Source organism: Periplaneta americana, chromosome 5, assembly GCF_040183065.1.
Source record: "Periplaneta americana isolate PAMFEO1 chromosome 5, P.americana_PAMFEO1_priV1, whole genome shotgun sequence".
Classification (NCBI taxonomy): domain Eukaryota; kingdom Metazoa; phylum Arthropoda; class Insecta; order Blattodea; family Blattidae; genus Periplaneta; species Periplaneta americana.
Window position 1 is genome coordinate 116,116,013 of NC_091121.1, and position 15,725 is coordinate 116,131,737.

General features: G+C 38.1%; 1 protein-coding gene across 1 annotated transcript in view; it reads left to right on the forward strand.

The window, feature by feature from the left end:
* The window catches only part of LOC138700435 (microtubule-associated protein futsch-like), a gene marked incomplete at its 5' end in the record, with an annotated part of 67,289 nt that overhangs the window by 46,485 nt on the left and 5,079 nt on the right, over window positions 1-15,725 (forward strand). Inside the window, one exon of the mRNA XM_069827052.1 lies at window positions 857-12,287. Within this exon, the coding sequence (XP_069683153.1) occupies window positions 857-12,287 (11,431 nt within the window). The remainder of the gene's footprint in view (window positions 1-856; window positions 12,288-15,725) is intronic.

Genomic DNA, 15,725 nt, shown 5'->3' on the forward strand with positions numbered 1-15,725 from the left:
AGAGAATGAGAATTTATCTTGGGATTTCTCTTAACTTTACCAATTTCATTTCACTAAAACTTTCCTTACATCACTGTTCAATAAATATCTTTAAAAGCCTTGATTCAAGTTGGCATAAGAGTGAGAACGTGATACCAGCCAGATTACCACTTCTCTTTCTGTAACTTTAGCTCCTGTATTACTAGGACCCACTGGTAAATGGAGTTGCTCTGTCGATCTGGTGGCCATTAGGGAACAATTTCTTTATTACAGCTGAACTTGCTCTCTCTGTGAAGGAATAAAACATGCTCTGACTTGAGTTACATTATTATTATTATTATTATTATTATTATTATTATTATTATTATTATTATTATTATTATTATTATCATTATTATCATTATCATTATCATCATCATTATTGTTGTTGTTGTTATTATTATTATTATTATTATTATTATTATTATTATTATTATTATTATTATCATAACTACAGAGTTCCCACAGAAATAAAGAAATTAATTTCCTTCACTTTCAAGACTAATTTTCTAACATTTCCCTCACCACTGCACATATGCTTACATCAATTTACCTACCTACAAAAAATGCTACCACAATCTGGGTTGAAGCAGACTGGAGCATGGTATTGTCCCTCAGTTAACTTTCATTGGGACGATCATCCAATATTCATATTTTTCACTGACTCTAGTGAAATTCACAAAATTTCACTGACTCACGACATTTCAAAATCAAATTTCCTGACCAATTTTAATTTCTCTGACATTCCCTTACTTTCACTGACTTTCATAATTTGTGGGAACCCTGTACCATTATTGTTGCTGGTATTGTGATTTTGAAGATTATAACGTACTTTCAGGAAAGACGTCATGCTACATCACCAGATGGAGACAAGGACAGAGATGCACTGCTGGTGGATCTACTAGAAGAAGGTCAAGAAATTGTGCTCAACTTGAAGCATCTACAGTTGCGCCCACATCCATGTTATCGTGATGGAAACCATGTTGAACCTGTCAACCTCTATCACAAAGTAGGCCATGGGAAACTCGATATGTACATCATCAGCCCTGCCAAAGATAGTCGAGACATAAAGGAATTTCTGTCCAAATGGAATGCAAATGACTCACGGCTATTTGCTGGAAGAAAGGATGGTGCTAGCCTCAAAGACTTCCATTTTCCCCTTCAGAATCTTGTGTCCATCTGTGCTCTTTTAGTGTGGCAACCTGCAAATCCTAACGATACCATCACTCGAATTCTCTTTCCAGGAAGCACACCTCAGCATAAGATCTTTGAAGGTTTAGATAAGCTGAAACACCTGGAATTTTTAAAGCATCCAGTGTGTACGGCTAGGTCCATTTCACCGTCCGCTTCAACAGTAGGCATCACAAGTCGTGCAAGTAGTAAGCAGAGGTCCGCCCCAGCTGTGATCGACAAGCTGCTCCCAGGTGAGGGTGTGAAAACGCCCTCCAAGCCTTCGGAGATCAATAAGCAAGCCGCTAAAACAGCGACCATTCCAGTAGCTGGAAACCTGCCAGAGGTGAAGCATACGAAACCTGCCACTGCCGCCCCCACTTCCGCCCCAGTGCCGCCGCCCGCGAAGGCACTGCCCCAGACCAAACAGAAGGTCGAGAAACTGACTTCCAAAACAGAGCCACCGAAGATGAAGACTGAAATTAATAAATCTCTAGAAATTGAGAAAATCAGTGCCAAATCCGAAAAGGCAACGAAAACGACTGTGACAGAAACAACAAAATCCAAATTGGAAGTTAAGTCCAAAACTGAAACGAGGTCTTCTGCAAGTAAGTCGAGAACGGATTCTAAACCCCAGAGATCGACTGAAAGAAAAAGTCAGAAGACTCCAACAGAAAAGAAAAGTGAATCTGCCAAATCTTCGCCCACAACACCGAAAAAGTCTGTCGAAGGAAAGATGAATGGTGTTGCATCTAAAGCAGAAACAGCAAAACTAACAAGAACGTCAAGTAGAAGTCGACCTTCTCCGACAGCAACTCCAGCCAAGAGCACAAAGGAAGCAAACAACCGAAAAGTAGTAGAATCAAAATATCAACATGTTTCACGAATGTCTTCAACATCTCGTGCGTCTACAACAAAAACAAGGAAAGAACAAGAGACATCAACTTCAACCAAGACTGAAAGAAAACCAATTAGCAGAAGACCTAAACCAGCATCACCTAGCAAGGCAACCACTGCGGGTAAATCTCCTGGTTCACCAGCCAAGTCTTCCTCTGCGAAGAGTACACCGACACCATCAGTGAAATCAGACAAAGATGGTGTTGTTCGCAAAGTCAAAGGAGAAGCAGACAGAATAACGACTGACTCATCAGCTGTGTCCACACCTTCAACAGTTGAACCAGAAACAGCAGCACTTAAAGTAAAGGCTACTGAAGTAGAAGCAGTAGAAACCGCAATATTCGAAACAGAGAAAATAAGTAAAGAAAAGGAAGAGGTCTCCCCTGAAAAAAGTTTAGAAACAGAGGAAGTAAAGATAGAAGAGAAAGAAGCTGAACAAGCTGAAGACAAAGACAAAATTACAACTGAAGTAGCTTCAGTTGATGAAATTCATCTTCAGAAAGAAGCTGCTGTTGTTGAAACTCAAGCAGAAGAGGAAATTTCGTCTGCAGAAGAAAAACCCGTTAAAGAAAGTCCCACACCCGATGCAGAAGCAGAACAGGAAGGAATGGATGAAGACGAGGTAACAGAAGAAAAAGAATCCGAAATTATTGGTGAAGAAGTTCGTGAAGAGAAAGTACTTACACTTGAAAAGGAAGATGTTGAAATTACTGAAGAAGAACGAACTGAAGGTGTAGATGAAGAGGAAGAAGGTGAACAACCTATTGAAACAAGAAAATCTCTTGCAGATGAATTAGAATTTGAAGCAAAACTGCATAAAGAAACGAAAGCAGAAGATGAGGAAGAAGAGGATGAAGAAGATGAGTATTTAATCATAGAAAAAGAGGAAGTTGAACAACACATGGAGGATTCATTACAAGAACAAGAAAGTGTTGAATCACATGTTCCAGAAGAACCTGACAAAAAAGACTTACAAGATGAAGAAGAGGAAGAAGGAGAGCTTAAGAAACACTTACGAGATGAAGTAGAATCAGAGAAAATAAAAAAGCATGAGACAGAAGACGAAGAAGAAGATGTTAAAGTAAATGGTTTTCTTGAAGATTCAAAAGACATCGCAGAAGAAGAAGAAGAAGAAGTAGATGAAGAAGTAGAACATCTAAAGGAAGAAAAGGATAGTCTAGTTACGAAAAATATACAAGAGGATGTTGAGAAGCCAGAAGAAGAAACCTTAGAGAAAATGGTGCCAGAAAAGGAGGTCGACATTATACCCGAAGAAGAAATAAGTAAAGAAGTGGCTGCAATTAAAGATGTAGTCGCAGAAGCAGCACCTGGAAAAATAGAAAATGAAGTAGCTGTGTCCAAAGAAATCACAGCAGAAACAAAAGAACAACTTCAGGAAGAAGTGCAGGAAATTATTTCTTCTGCAAAAGAAATTGTAACCAAAACGAAACGTGAAAGTGAAACTAAACTTGAAGAAACTGGAGAAGAAATGTTAGAAGTTCAGAAAGATGTCATAGACGAAACAGGTACAGAAGAAAAGAAGGACGTAGACGAAGCAGAAGAAGTGAAAGAAGCTTCATCCATCAGTCCAGAAGAAAAATTAGACATATCATCCGAAAAGAACAGAGAAGTAACAGATGATACAAGAGACACAGATCAAAAATTAGACGAAGAGGAAGGCGCAGGAATAAAAGCAGCAGATCAAAGATACCCAGCCGAAGAAAGTCAACCTGACGAAAGATTTTCAACAACGGTAGAATCTGCAGCAACCACTGCACCAACATTACCCGAAGATGAGCGAATTCCATTGGACGAGATCAAAGAGATTGTAGAGGAGAAGTATGTGAAAGAAGAAACCAAAGAAGAAAAGCCAATTGCAACTCTCATTGCTCCACCACGACTAGAGCAACCTACAACATTGCCTCAAGTGGTAGTTGCTGCTGGAGTTGGAATGTTTGATCCAATGGCACCTCATGCCATTGTCCACCTACAACGTGATATAGTAAAAACTCCAGATGAGGTAGCTGATCTACCTGTACATGAAGAGGTGGATCCAGGTATGTATGAGAGTGATGAGTTTGCAAGGGACTATAAAACTAAAGACGACATTGCAAAGAAGCAACCATCTCAGCATGAATTGGAAGATTCAAGACAACAGTCTCTTGACTTAGATATCAAAGGAGAACTACAGCTGAAATATGATGAAACTGGGGAGAAGCCATCTACAGGAGTGGATACCAAATATGCATATGCAGAAAAAGCACAATTTCCAGAAGAAGAAAAAGAAACCATTGAGACTGAACCAGAAAAGAAGACTGAAAAACTGGAAAAGACAGAAGAACCGGAACCCTCAAAAGAGATTTCACAAGATGAAGGAAAGACTGAAATTACTGAAAAAGTATTTGATGCGAAGGAGAAAGACAAAATTCTTGATACCAAAGAAGTCAAGGAGGAATGTGAAACCCATAAAACCGCACAAGAAGAGATAGCCGTTATAGATAAAGAAGAAGCAGAAAAAATTGCAAAATCTGTTGTAGCTGACAAAGAAAAGGAGACTGAAGAATTACAAGAAAAGGGCATAGAGGAAAAAGAAAAAATAGAGAATTTAGAGGAAGAAACAAGAGACTTTGTTGCAGAAGATGAGGATTTTAAGGCTGAACAACAAGATATTGAATGTCTTGACAAGAAAAAAGAAGAAACTTCAAAAGAAGCTAATGAAGTTGATACGAAAGTTTCAGATACCAAAGAGGAATCAGTTCTCCAAGGCGACACCAAGGAAGCAGATTTTGCCACTGGACAAGAACAAGATATTGACACAAAAGCCGTATCTGGACTAACTGCATATGAAGAAAAATTATCTGAGAAAGATGCTACAAAACAAATGACAGAACAGTTCGCTGAAAAAGAGAGTCATGTGGTGCAGGATCAGTCATTACCGTCTAGCAATTTGGATAAAATAACCAAAGACACAGTTACACAAGAAGAATCCGAAAAACTCGAAATGGAGATTCTCGCTGTTGAAAAAACTGATGCAGAAAAACCTGTACCAGAAAAATACAAAGAAGAACAATCATTAGACGAGTATGCTGTTGAAACCTCCGAAGAAGAAAAATATGAATTAGAAGTTATGGAGCTTAAAAAGACGAGTAAGGAACAAATTGGTACTGAAAAAGAAATATCAAATGAAGAATCAGTTAAATATACTGAAGAAATTACTGAGTCACTGACAGATCTTCCTACCACTTTGGATATAGCTTCTTCCAAACCTTTAGAAACAACGCCAGAACCTGTGGTTACACAAGCAAAACAATTTGAAGATAAAGTAGATATCGACAAAGCAGCAAAATATGAAGATGAAAAATTGGAAAAGGAAGAAAAAGAGTCTGAGAAAAAAGATAAAGAGAAAACAGTTACAGAAGATATAAAACTACAAGAAAACGAGGATGTTGCAATAAAGGCTCAAGAACTGACAAAGACTGAGGAAGTTGCAAAGCCTGGAGATATTTTAAAGTCTGAAGAAGCTTTAAAATTGGAGGGATCAGAACCTGAAGGACCTCCAAAGCCTGAAGAAGTTACAAAGCCTGAAGAAGTTTCAAAACCTGAAGAAGTTACAAAGCCTGAAGAAGTTTCAAAGCCTGAAGAAGTTACAAAGCCTGAAGTAGTTTCGAAACCTGAAGCTATAACTCTTCTTATGCTCGAAGAAGTTTCAAAGTCTGAAGAAGTTGGAAAGCCTAAAGAAGTTTCGAAGCCTGAAGAAGTTTCGAAGCCTGAAGAAGTTTCGAAGCCTGAAGAAGTTTCAAAGACTGAAGAGGTTCCAGAGTTTGAAGAAGTAGCAAAGCCCGAAGAAGTTGCAAAGCTCGAAGAAACTGCAAAATCCGAAGCATTTGCAAGGCCTGAAGAGGTTGAAAAGCCCGAAGAATTTATAAAACCGAAAGAATTTTCAAAGGCTGAAGAAGTTTCAAAGACTGAAGAAATATCAAAACCCGAACAATTCGAAAAATCCGAGGAAATTACAAAGCTCGAAGAAATTTCAAAACTTGAAGAAACTTCTGAGCCTGGAGAAATATTAAAGTCTGAAGAACTTCCAAAGAGCGAAGAATTTTTGGAGTCTGAAGAACTCACACAAGCCAAGGAAGTTTCAAAGCCTGAAGATATAAAGGATCACGAATTGTCAGCGCCTTTAGAATTGTCCAAAACTATTGATATTATGAAACCTGAAGAAGCTTCAAAGTCTGAGGAAGATTCAAAACTCGAAGTTTCTGGAATCGGTGAAGTGACTACAGCTGCTGAAAAGTCAAAGGTTGATGAAGTGTCACAATCTGAAGAGGTATCAAAGCTTGCTGATATGCCTAAGATTGATGAAATTTCGAAAGACGAACTTAAAAAACTGGACGAAATTTCGAAGATCATTGATGTATCGAAGTCTGAAACAGTTCTCGATGCTGATGATGAGAAACGAGATCTTAAAGATGCGGACAGAGAGAGTAAACATACTGAACAAGAGGAGAAAGCTGAACCTAAAACCCAGTACAAAGTTCCTGAACATGAGGAAATGATAATTAAGAAAGAAAAAGAAATGGTAAAAGAACTAACAGTAACAAAAGAATCAATCTCAGTTGATGAAGATAAGGACATAGATGAAAAGGACAAATCTAGCAAATATTTTACTGAGGAAGATGAGACCGATGTTTCGAAGTTTAAAGAAGACAGTGTTACACTTAAAGACAGTGATAAGGATCGCCCATGTACTGACATTCCTACACCTGCAGTAAAACAAGAACCAGAAGAAGCAGTAGAAGAAATATCGTCCCCAAGTGCTCTATCTATGACATACCTTGAAATAATAGATAAATTACAAAAAGATTCCCAGAAAACAGAGGACTCTGCTGACGCCCCAGAACAACCAATATCAACAGATAAAAAAGATACTGGTACTGTAGAAACTGCATCAGAAGGTGACCAGAAGATTGAGTTAGAACAAGCAACACACAGTGCAGAAGTAACAAGTCTTAGCACAAAAAAAGACGAGGGAAAAATTACAGATGATGGCAAAAAAGTTGAAGAGATGACATCTCAAGAACACATAGAAGAAAAGAAGATACTGGTAGGTGAAGATATAGAAAAAACCAAGGTTGAATTGATACATATACAAGACACAAAAGAAGAAGAGGAGGCTGAAGTAACTTCTAAAAAGGTTGACGAAGAAAAGGAAAAAGATGAAGTTTTGTTTAGAAAAGGCTTAGAAGAAACAGAGAAGGATGAAGTAACATGTGAGATGGATAAGAAAGAAAAACAGCAAGATGAAGTTGCGCCTGAAATAGACATAGAAGAAGAAGAGAAGGATAAGGCAACACTTAAGAAAGATTCAGAAGAGGATAAATATGAATTAACATCTCAAAAGGATGCAGAAGTAAAAGAAAAAACTGAAATGGATATCGTAACAAAGACTGAAGAAACAGAGCCTGAGAAACCTGAGGAATATAAAGAACTATTAGTTACAGATGATGAAATAAAAGATGTCAAAGATACTAAAGCAGATATCTCTGTTCAACCAATGGAAGTGAGTGGAATTGAAGTGGAATCATTCTCTGAAGCAGCAATTGAACATACTCCTCAAGAAAGTACAGAAGATAAATTGGAAGTTGAAAAATCGAAGGAATCCACAGTCACTAGTCAGTTATCTCAACCAGCAGTAGAGGCTGGTGCAAAGGAAGCGGTTAAGAGCGAAGCAGTGGCGAAAACTAAAATAGACGCAGACACTTCAAAAGTTAGTGTAGGAGAAGCCAAGTTGCAAGCAGGAATGAAAATAACCAACGACAAGGATGATAGCTTTGGTGATGGCAGTATTTCTCCTGGTGAAGCTTATGTTGACTCTGGACTTGAAGAAGAGCCAGTTTATGGAAAGTTAGAAGCTCCTGAAGTTCCTGAATATGTGACTGTCACACCAGACTCTACACCTCCCTCGCCACGAGTACAGAAAGACCAAAAATCGTCACAGAAGACTCAGGAAGATGTGCAAGAATCAATTCTAGAAGATAAGGCCATAAAAGAGAAAGTCGACACTCAACAAACTGCTCAGAAAGAAGAAAGTGTCATACTTGACAGAGATTCCACTGAAGTAACACATGAGCCAACAGCAGAAGAAGACTCAGTTATGCATGCTCATGAGAAGGATATGGATGCAAAAGATGAAACTGAAGCTGTTTCCTGCATAACAAAGGATAAAATAGAGACAGAATCTTTAATAACAGAAAAGCCCACATTAACTTCTGAAACAGAAATTACCATATCTGCCAGCAGTGACAAGCCAAAGGAAGAATCGAGCGCAAGTATTTCAAGAATTCAAGATGCGGGTGAAGCGAATGTTTTAGATGACCTAGTCAGTGCAAGTAAATCTGCTATTGCGGAGATAGAGAGCAAACTTTCAAGCCAAGTAGAAGAAATACTTTCAACTCCACGGGATGAAAAGGATGAAATAAAAGCTGATACACAAGAAAGTAAATCTCAGATATTAGAAACTGATACAATAATACTTCCAGGTGAGATGCAAGCAAAGAAAGAAGAAAAGGTATCTCCTCCGTATTCAATAGAAAAAGAAGACATAGTAAAATACGAAGAAAGTAAATTAGAGGGCCAAACTATTTCACAATCGATAGACAAAGAAGTTCCCTTAAAAACAACATTGTCTCCTGAAAAATCTCCAGAAAAATCAAGTGAAGTTGAAAAGGTAGAGACACATGTTGTTGATACTATTGTATTAGAAAAGGAGTTTCCTTTAAAAGTTGATGCCAGTCCAGAGAAGAAACCGTCAGTTACAGAAGACAAATCTTCAGAATTAGAAAGTAAAGATGATGTAACAGTAGACAAATCTCCAAAGAAAGAAATTGAGGATATAGAAAAGAAAATGGGTTCAGAAGAAGAAAAGCCATTAAGCAAGTTATTATATAACGGAGATATGACACAAACAAGTCACATTTCTGAAACAACAATGTCTAAGGAAGAAACAGTTCATTCACAATGTGATATGGAAAAGAATATTACTATGAAGGAAATGTCAGAATCTCCAACGTCACATACTAAAATTTCAGAAGGAGACACTAGCACAATTGTTTCCACTATCGAAACAGACATTTCAAAAACTGAAAAGGATGAAATTTTGGACAGCACAAGTTTAGAGCATACAACTGTAACCACAACAAAAGAAACAACAGTAGCCACATCAAAAATAACAACAGTCAGCAGTTCTCAATCAACATGTGTAGCGACATCCAGCTCAAGTGAAATAACAAGTGCTAAAGCTATTGCTGAGAAGGAGACAACTGCTATCATCACATCCACCATTGCTACTGTGTCTGCTAGTGAGAAAGAAAAAGAAATTCTGGATACAGAAGATATCTCCAGCTCCACAGCAGTTCGTCGTATGGTAGTAACAGCAAGTAGTGAAGATGGAGGAACAGAAACAGAACTATGTACTTCGGGCAGCGTCACTTTCACAACTTCTTCTGCACCATCAACATCGAATGGTGAAGCTGTCACCATTCAGGACAAAGATGAGCTTCTTTCGAGTAGTAGCATAGCAGTGACAGAAGATGTAACGGCCAAGGAAATAAAAGATGACATAGACAAAGTGACCAAGGAAACTATCAGTAAGGAAGACATATCAGGAACTGCTCTTACACACAGCAAATTAAGTACTGCCACAAATGGCGACATGCATGTGTATGAAGACTCTGCCAGTGATGGAGAAGGAAGCAGTAGTAGGTCGGTAACGAAGACAACAAAGACGACGAGGACAACTAAGACAACGACAAGAATAGTGAGAAAAGTGGATGATTTAGATGGAGATGAGATTGGGTCTGATGATCAAGATAATATTGAAGAAATTACTACGCAAGAAGTTGGCGAGGATGGGAAAATCATAACCAGAACAATCAGAACTACACGTACATTTGTTGCTGTTCCAAGAGATGAATCAGACGATTCTGATTTTGAAGATGAAGACAATATAGAATCAACAGCAGCTGAGGATGGTTCGGACTCCAGTCGATTTAGTAAGATAACCACATCTCTTACAACTAAACATGATGACAATGGTGTCAGAACATTGTCAACAGAAGGTGGTGATGAAACGGGGGATGTAGATTCAGAAATTGTAACGAAAACAACCACAACTACAGTTACAACAGTCGCTAGAACTTTTTCAGGAGATGATAGTGAAGAAACAGTGACCACCACTACTACAAAGGAAGTGACACTAGATAATGGAACTATTATGGCAAGCACATCTGTTGACATCAGTAAAGATTCCAGTGTCGTCAGTAAGAAGGAAGAAGCAGCTGAACTTTCAAAAGAGTCTTCTCCTTCGAAAGTGGACACTACTATTTCCAAAACAAAAGAACAGTCTAAAGAATCTTCTCCTTTGAAGACTGTAACCACTGGATTTAGCCATGATGTGGCAGTTGAGAAAGAGAGTGCAAGCAAAGTTGAAATAAGCAGTAAAGTGGAAGAGACTAAAGTTGTAAATGGTAAAGATTTGCATATTACAGCTTCGAGTGGAGTAGTAGGAAAAACTGTAACAGAATATGCAGATGAATCCTTAACAAAGAAAGAAGCACCAACTAGTTCTTCTGATGTGATGCGCAGTGCTACCCCAGGCTCAGACGCAATGAGTGATCGTGATTTGGATATAGGCTGTGGTCCATCAACTCCTCACAGTGACATAAGCAGTGGCCAGGTGTCTCGAGCAGCCACCAATGTGTGGGGAAGCAGTGAGGGCCGCCCCGACTCTCGACACTGTGATAGCGATGAAGAGGATGATGATGATGAACCGGGGTCACCTCTTAGTGTCACTTCGCAACTTGCACATTCTCCCCCATCTCATTTTGATTTTGAAATGGGTGACAGAACTACATCTGACTTCGATTCCAAACACACGATTAAGCACAAAGGAGAAGCTTCATCAATGACAAGTTCCTTTTATGGGAGTCTGCCTCCAGATCCTTTACATCAAGTTCTTCACGAGAAAAAAGAAAAAGAATCACGCATGTCGACTTCCTTCATTAGTGATACTATGACGTCAAAAGACAGTGTAATGACAAGCAGCTTGTACGGTTCCCTAGGAGACGACGAACATGGCAGTCACACCGAATCCATTGGTGCAGAGCAATTTGGAGGAGATGAGTCTCTGGACTTTGAGAGAGCGATGTCCGAACATCGGGCAGCCCGTGGTCAAGACCTTACCTCTACAAGTGCTTCCTCTTACCATTATGAAAGTACATCCTCACCAAGTCATATGTCTAAAAAATACGAACATTTCTATACAACTGAAATAAATGGACAGAAACCGAAAACGGAACATTCTTTCCAGGAATTTAAGGATGATTACGGGAATGGAAATGTTGCTGCCGGAAAACAATTTGAAGATATTATGAACCAGAATCGTAGACTCAAAGAAGAAAAATACAATGGTAAATCAGGGGCAGAGATTGTTGATCCATTGGACTCCGGCTTCCACCAGGAGGCTTACACCAAGGGAAAAGAACACATATCAGATACTCTGAAGGAGAAAAATGGTACGTCAGCAGGCTCTACAGGTGTTGGGGTGGAACATGATCCGATGTTTCATCACCAATTTGTGGCCCCAACAACATCTGCCTCAAGTTTCCCTGAACCTCCACAAGAGTTCACACAACACACGAAGACTGAGGACAAAACGAAGGACCCTATCGCTGACTGGGGGAAACCTCTAGGACTACCAGCTCCTGCCCCGCCTCCAACCAATAATAGCACAGAAGTGCTGCCAAACACTAACAAAGGCACTCCGAAAAAAGAAAAAAAAGTAATGCAAATGAAAAAGACAATGATGATGAATGAGAACAATAAGGCTACATCTGGGGGAGGACAAATGGGGAAGGACAGCAAGTCCAAGAGACCAGAATCACCTATTAAACAGCCCAGCTCAGAGCGAAAGGGCAGTTCAAATAAAGATGGTGGAAGGAATATTGGAGGGGCAAAGGCTTCCGGCAGTCCCATTTATATAGACCTCACCTATGTTCCCCATCATGGAAACTCCTACTACACCACACTCGAGTTCTTCAAGAAAGTACGAGCTCGCTACTATGTGTTCAGTGGTACAGAGCCTAGCCGTGAGGTATACAACGCACTTCTTGATGCCAAACAAACATGGGAAGATAAGGAATTAGGTAATGTATACATTTATAAAGTAGATATTACTTATAGAAAAACATCTTCGTCTTTCAAAAAGTGAGAAAATGTGAAAACTTAAATTTAGTGTTCTAAGTCTCTTTTAGGTTTGCGTTTAATTTATATTTTCAAGTGTAATAAACAGTGAAATATAAATTACATGTACTGTTTATTATATATCTATACTAGCATTTATTAAACACGATTTTACAGAATTTTGTCTCAGATGGAGTAAATTATATTGAGATGAGTGGAAGGGACAACTGAGAAGCTTGTGCCTTTATTGACTTCAAAAGTGTCTAAAGCTTTCAATCCCATAGACGAACGTTATAATGAGATTCTTGAAGAGAAAATAAATTATTTAACCTTAAACTGGTTTAATCATGGCACATAATGTAACCCATTGCAAAGGTTATGCAGTTAACATCATTTTGTCTCACTTTATTACATGTGGCAGCTAGTAGATATTCTTCTGCAGGAGCATACGCAAAGGGGGGGGGGGTTATCGGGTTTGAACCCCCTTTTGAACTTAAAAAAAATACGTAAATAGATCTGAATTTTTTAATACATAATAGTTTTCCTTTCTCTAATTTTGCACTGTCAAAGTAACAAAATCTACTTCGACAAAAGGCATAGTCCTCTACCCCTTCTTCAGCATAATCTCTTGGTCTGTGACACGTTCGAATTATAACAATGCTATCTTTGTTACAGAGAGACCTACTGACTGGTACCAACCTTGTAATAAAATGAAGCCAACAAAATATGAAATTTAACATGTGAAATATATTGAAAAGGTTGTTTTGACAGTTATGCAATGCAGATGTTTAATATTATGCATACCGGTAGTCGATTTTAAACTAATTTTAAGAGCAGTATTCACGTGTTTGTTAGTTTGAGTTCTGACTTTATTGTGAAACGTTCATTTAACATTTTGTGCATTTGACAGTTCATTAATTAGAATGTTAGTTGGAAGACTGGAGGGAAAAAAGATCTTTGGGGAGGCCGAACGTAGATGGGACGATAATATTAAAATGGATTTGAGGAAGGAGGGATATGACTGTAAAGACTGGATTAATCTTGCTCAGGATAGGGACCGATGGCGAGCTTATGTGAGGGCTGCAATGAACCTCCGGGTTCCTTAAAACCATAAGTAAGAAAGTAATAATAATAATAACAATAATAATAATAATAATAATAATAATAGTAATAGTAATAGTAATAATAATAATAATAATAATAATAATAACAATACATAACATTTAAAATACCGTAAATTGTAAACAATTTTAATAATGACCCCCGCCCTTGACAAAATTCTGCATACGCCACTGTTCTCCTGTAACACGAATGACCTAAATTTGAATGCAAGTCCTAGTCAAATGACAGTAACCTTTGTAACACATAGCTGGTCGTAGTTACCAGTACGTTTGTGGGTATCATTTTGTTTTTATACAGTTACCAGTAGCCTACCTATTATTGTTATGTACACATAGAATACATTTGAACAAAATTATGATTAGCACTATCATCAGCACCATCGTCATCTCTCTCTCTCAGTCACTGGCATGGCTCAGTCAGTTAAGGCGCTTGCCTGCCGGTCTGAAGTTATACTCGGGCGCAGGTACGATCCCTGCTTGGGCTGATTACCTGGTTGGGTTTTTTCCGAGGTTTTCTCCAACCATAAGGTGAATGCCAGGTAATCTTGGCGAATCCTCGGCCTCATCTCGCCAAATACCATCTGACTATCACCAATCTCATCAACGCTAAATAACCTAGTAGTTGATACAGCGTCGTTAAATAACAACTAAAAAACAATCGTCATCTCTCTTCCAGTATTATAAGTCAGTCTTCTCTTTCGAAGTCTTCCCACTCGAAAAGGACCTATTCTTTCGATGTTTCCTTTTTGCCATTAGCTGCTGTAATTTTGAATGTAGTGAAGTACCTATAGTTTTATATTCTGTTCTTATCATTATTACTTATCATTATTACTTATCTTCATTCCATCAGTGTCCAAGAGCGTGCATACTACAGACTACATTAAGGTCCATGATATTCAGTCTGGTAATTCTTTTCTGTGCTGAGGGATGGTCCAATTGCTTCCAATTAAATTAGTACCGGTATGTAAAACACTTTGGAAATTAAACAATAATCCCTCTACCATCAGTACTTCAGAACTCCTATTGCTTACGCTCTGTATGAGGTGTGTTTGGAAAGCGAGTACAATTTGGATGTTAGAAAAGTACTTGTAGCAATTTATTTTCCAAAACTTTACTATCAGATTATCCATACCAGTATATTAAATTACTTTTCTACATAGTTTCCATCATTTTTATGCGTTTATCATAACAGGGTACCAGTTTACTTATCCCATCTTTGTAAAACAAGGCCACCTGTGAAGATAGCCAATTCTTCTTCTCTTTTTTTGTCTTCATCATAGTTGAATAAATCCTGGCCACCAAGGAACTTTTTCAGATACAGGAACAGATGAACGTCACTTAGCACTAAGTTTGGACTGCATTTATTTTCAGCCAAATAACCTGATAAAGGTTAAAGTTTCAACAAAAATAGATGTCCGAACATTTTCATGAAGCTATACAACTTCATTAATAGCCCAATATCTTCTTCATCATGCAATGCAGTTTTTTCAGGGTATCACAATAGGGTGCCAAGTTATTGCTCTGCCTTAAGGTGAAAGTTCAATTAACAAAACTCCTTGCTTCTCTCAGAAAACTGTGTACATCACATTCATTCATTTTCATTAATAGTTTTCTGCTCAAGGGCAGGTCTTTCAATGCAAACCCAGCATTCTCCAATTTTTCCTATTTTCTGCCTTCTTCTCAGTCTCCGTATACGATCCATATACAGACGTTCAGAGCTAAAGTGGATCAAGTCACAAATTTCCGTAAATTGAGTTTATTTCATTTTCTGATTATCTGAAGTTGGATCTTTTCCGAGCAGTAATGGATCAAGTCTTAATTCCAAGCATTCACCGATAGGTGACACCAGTCACTTTTGGCTCAGATTATTTTTCACGATCTTCTGAGCCATAGTGGGTCAAATCACCAAAGCATTGCATCAATTGACATCACAATTGTTTATATTTTATAAATCTAGAATTTGAGAATGGAGCAATAAAATTATTGCCAGTCAAATTACTCAAATTAGATAATCCACTAGAGCAAGTTAACTTTAAGTCCTAGTATATCAAAACTACGTCTCATGGACTTGATCCACTTTAACTCTGGACGCCTCATACATCTTGTAGTGTCTGATAGTACTGACGTTTTCCGATTTTTTCATAGTAAAGCAATTTGACATATTCAGTCCTATTAGACAAATAAGATATCAGCCATTGAAGAGGTACACTTTTAATATTATATTTAGAGAGTTTAGGTAATAATAAATCATGCTGTACGCAATCAAAAGCTCTACTTAAG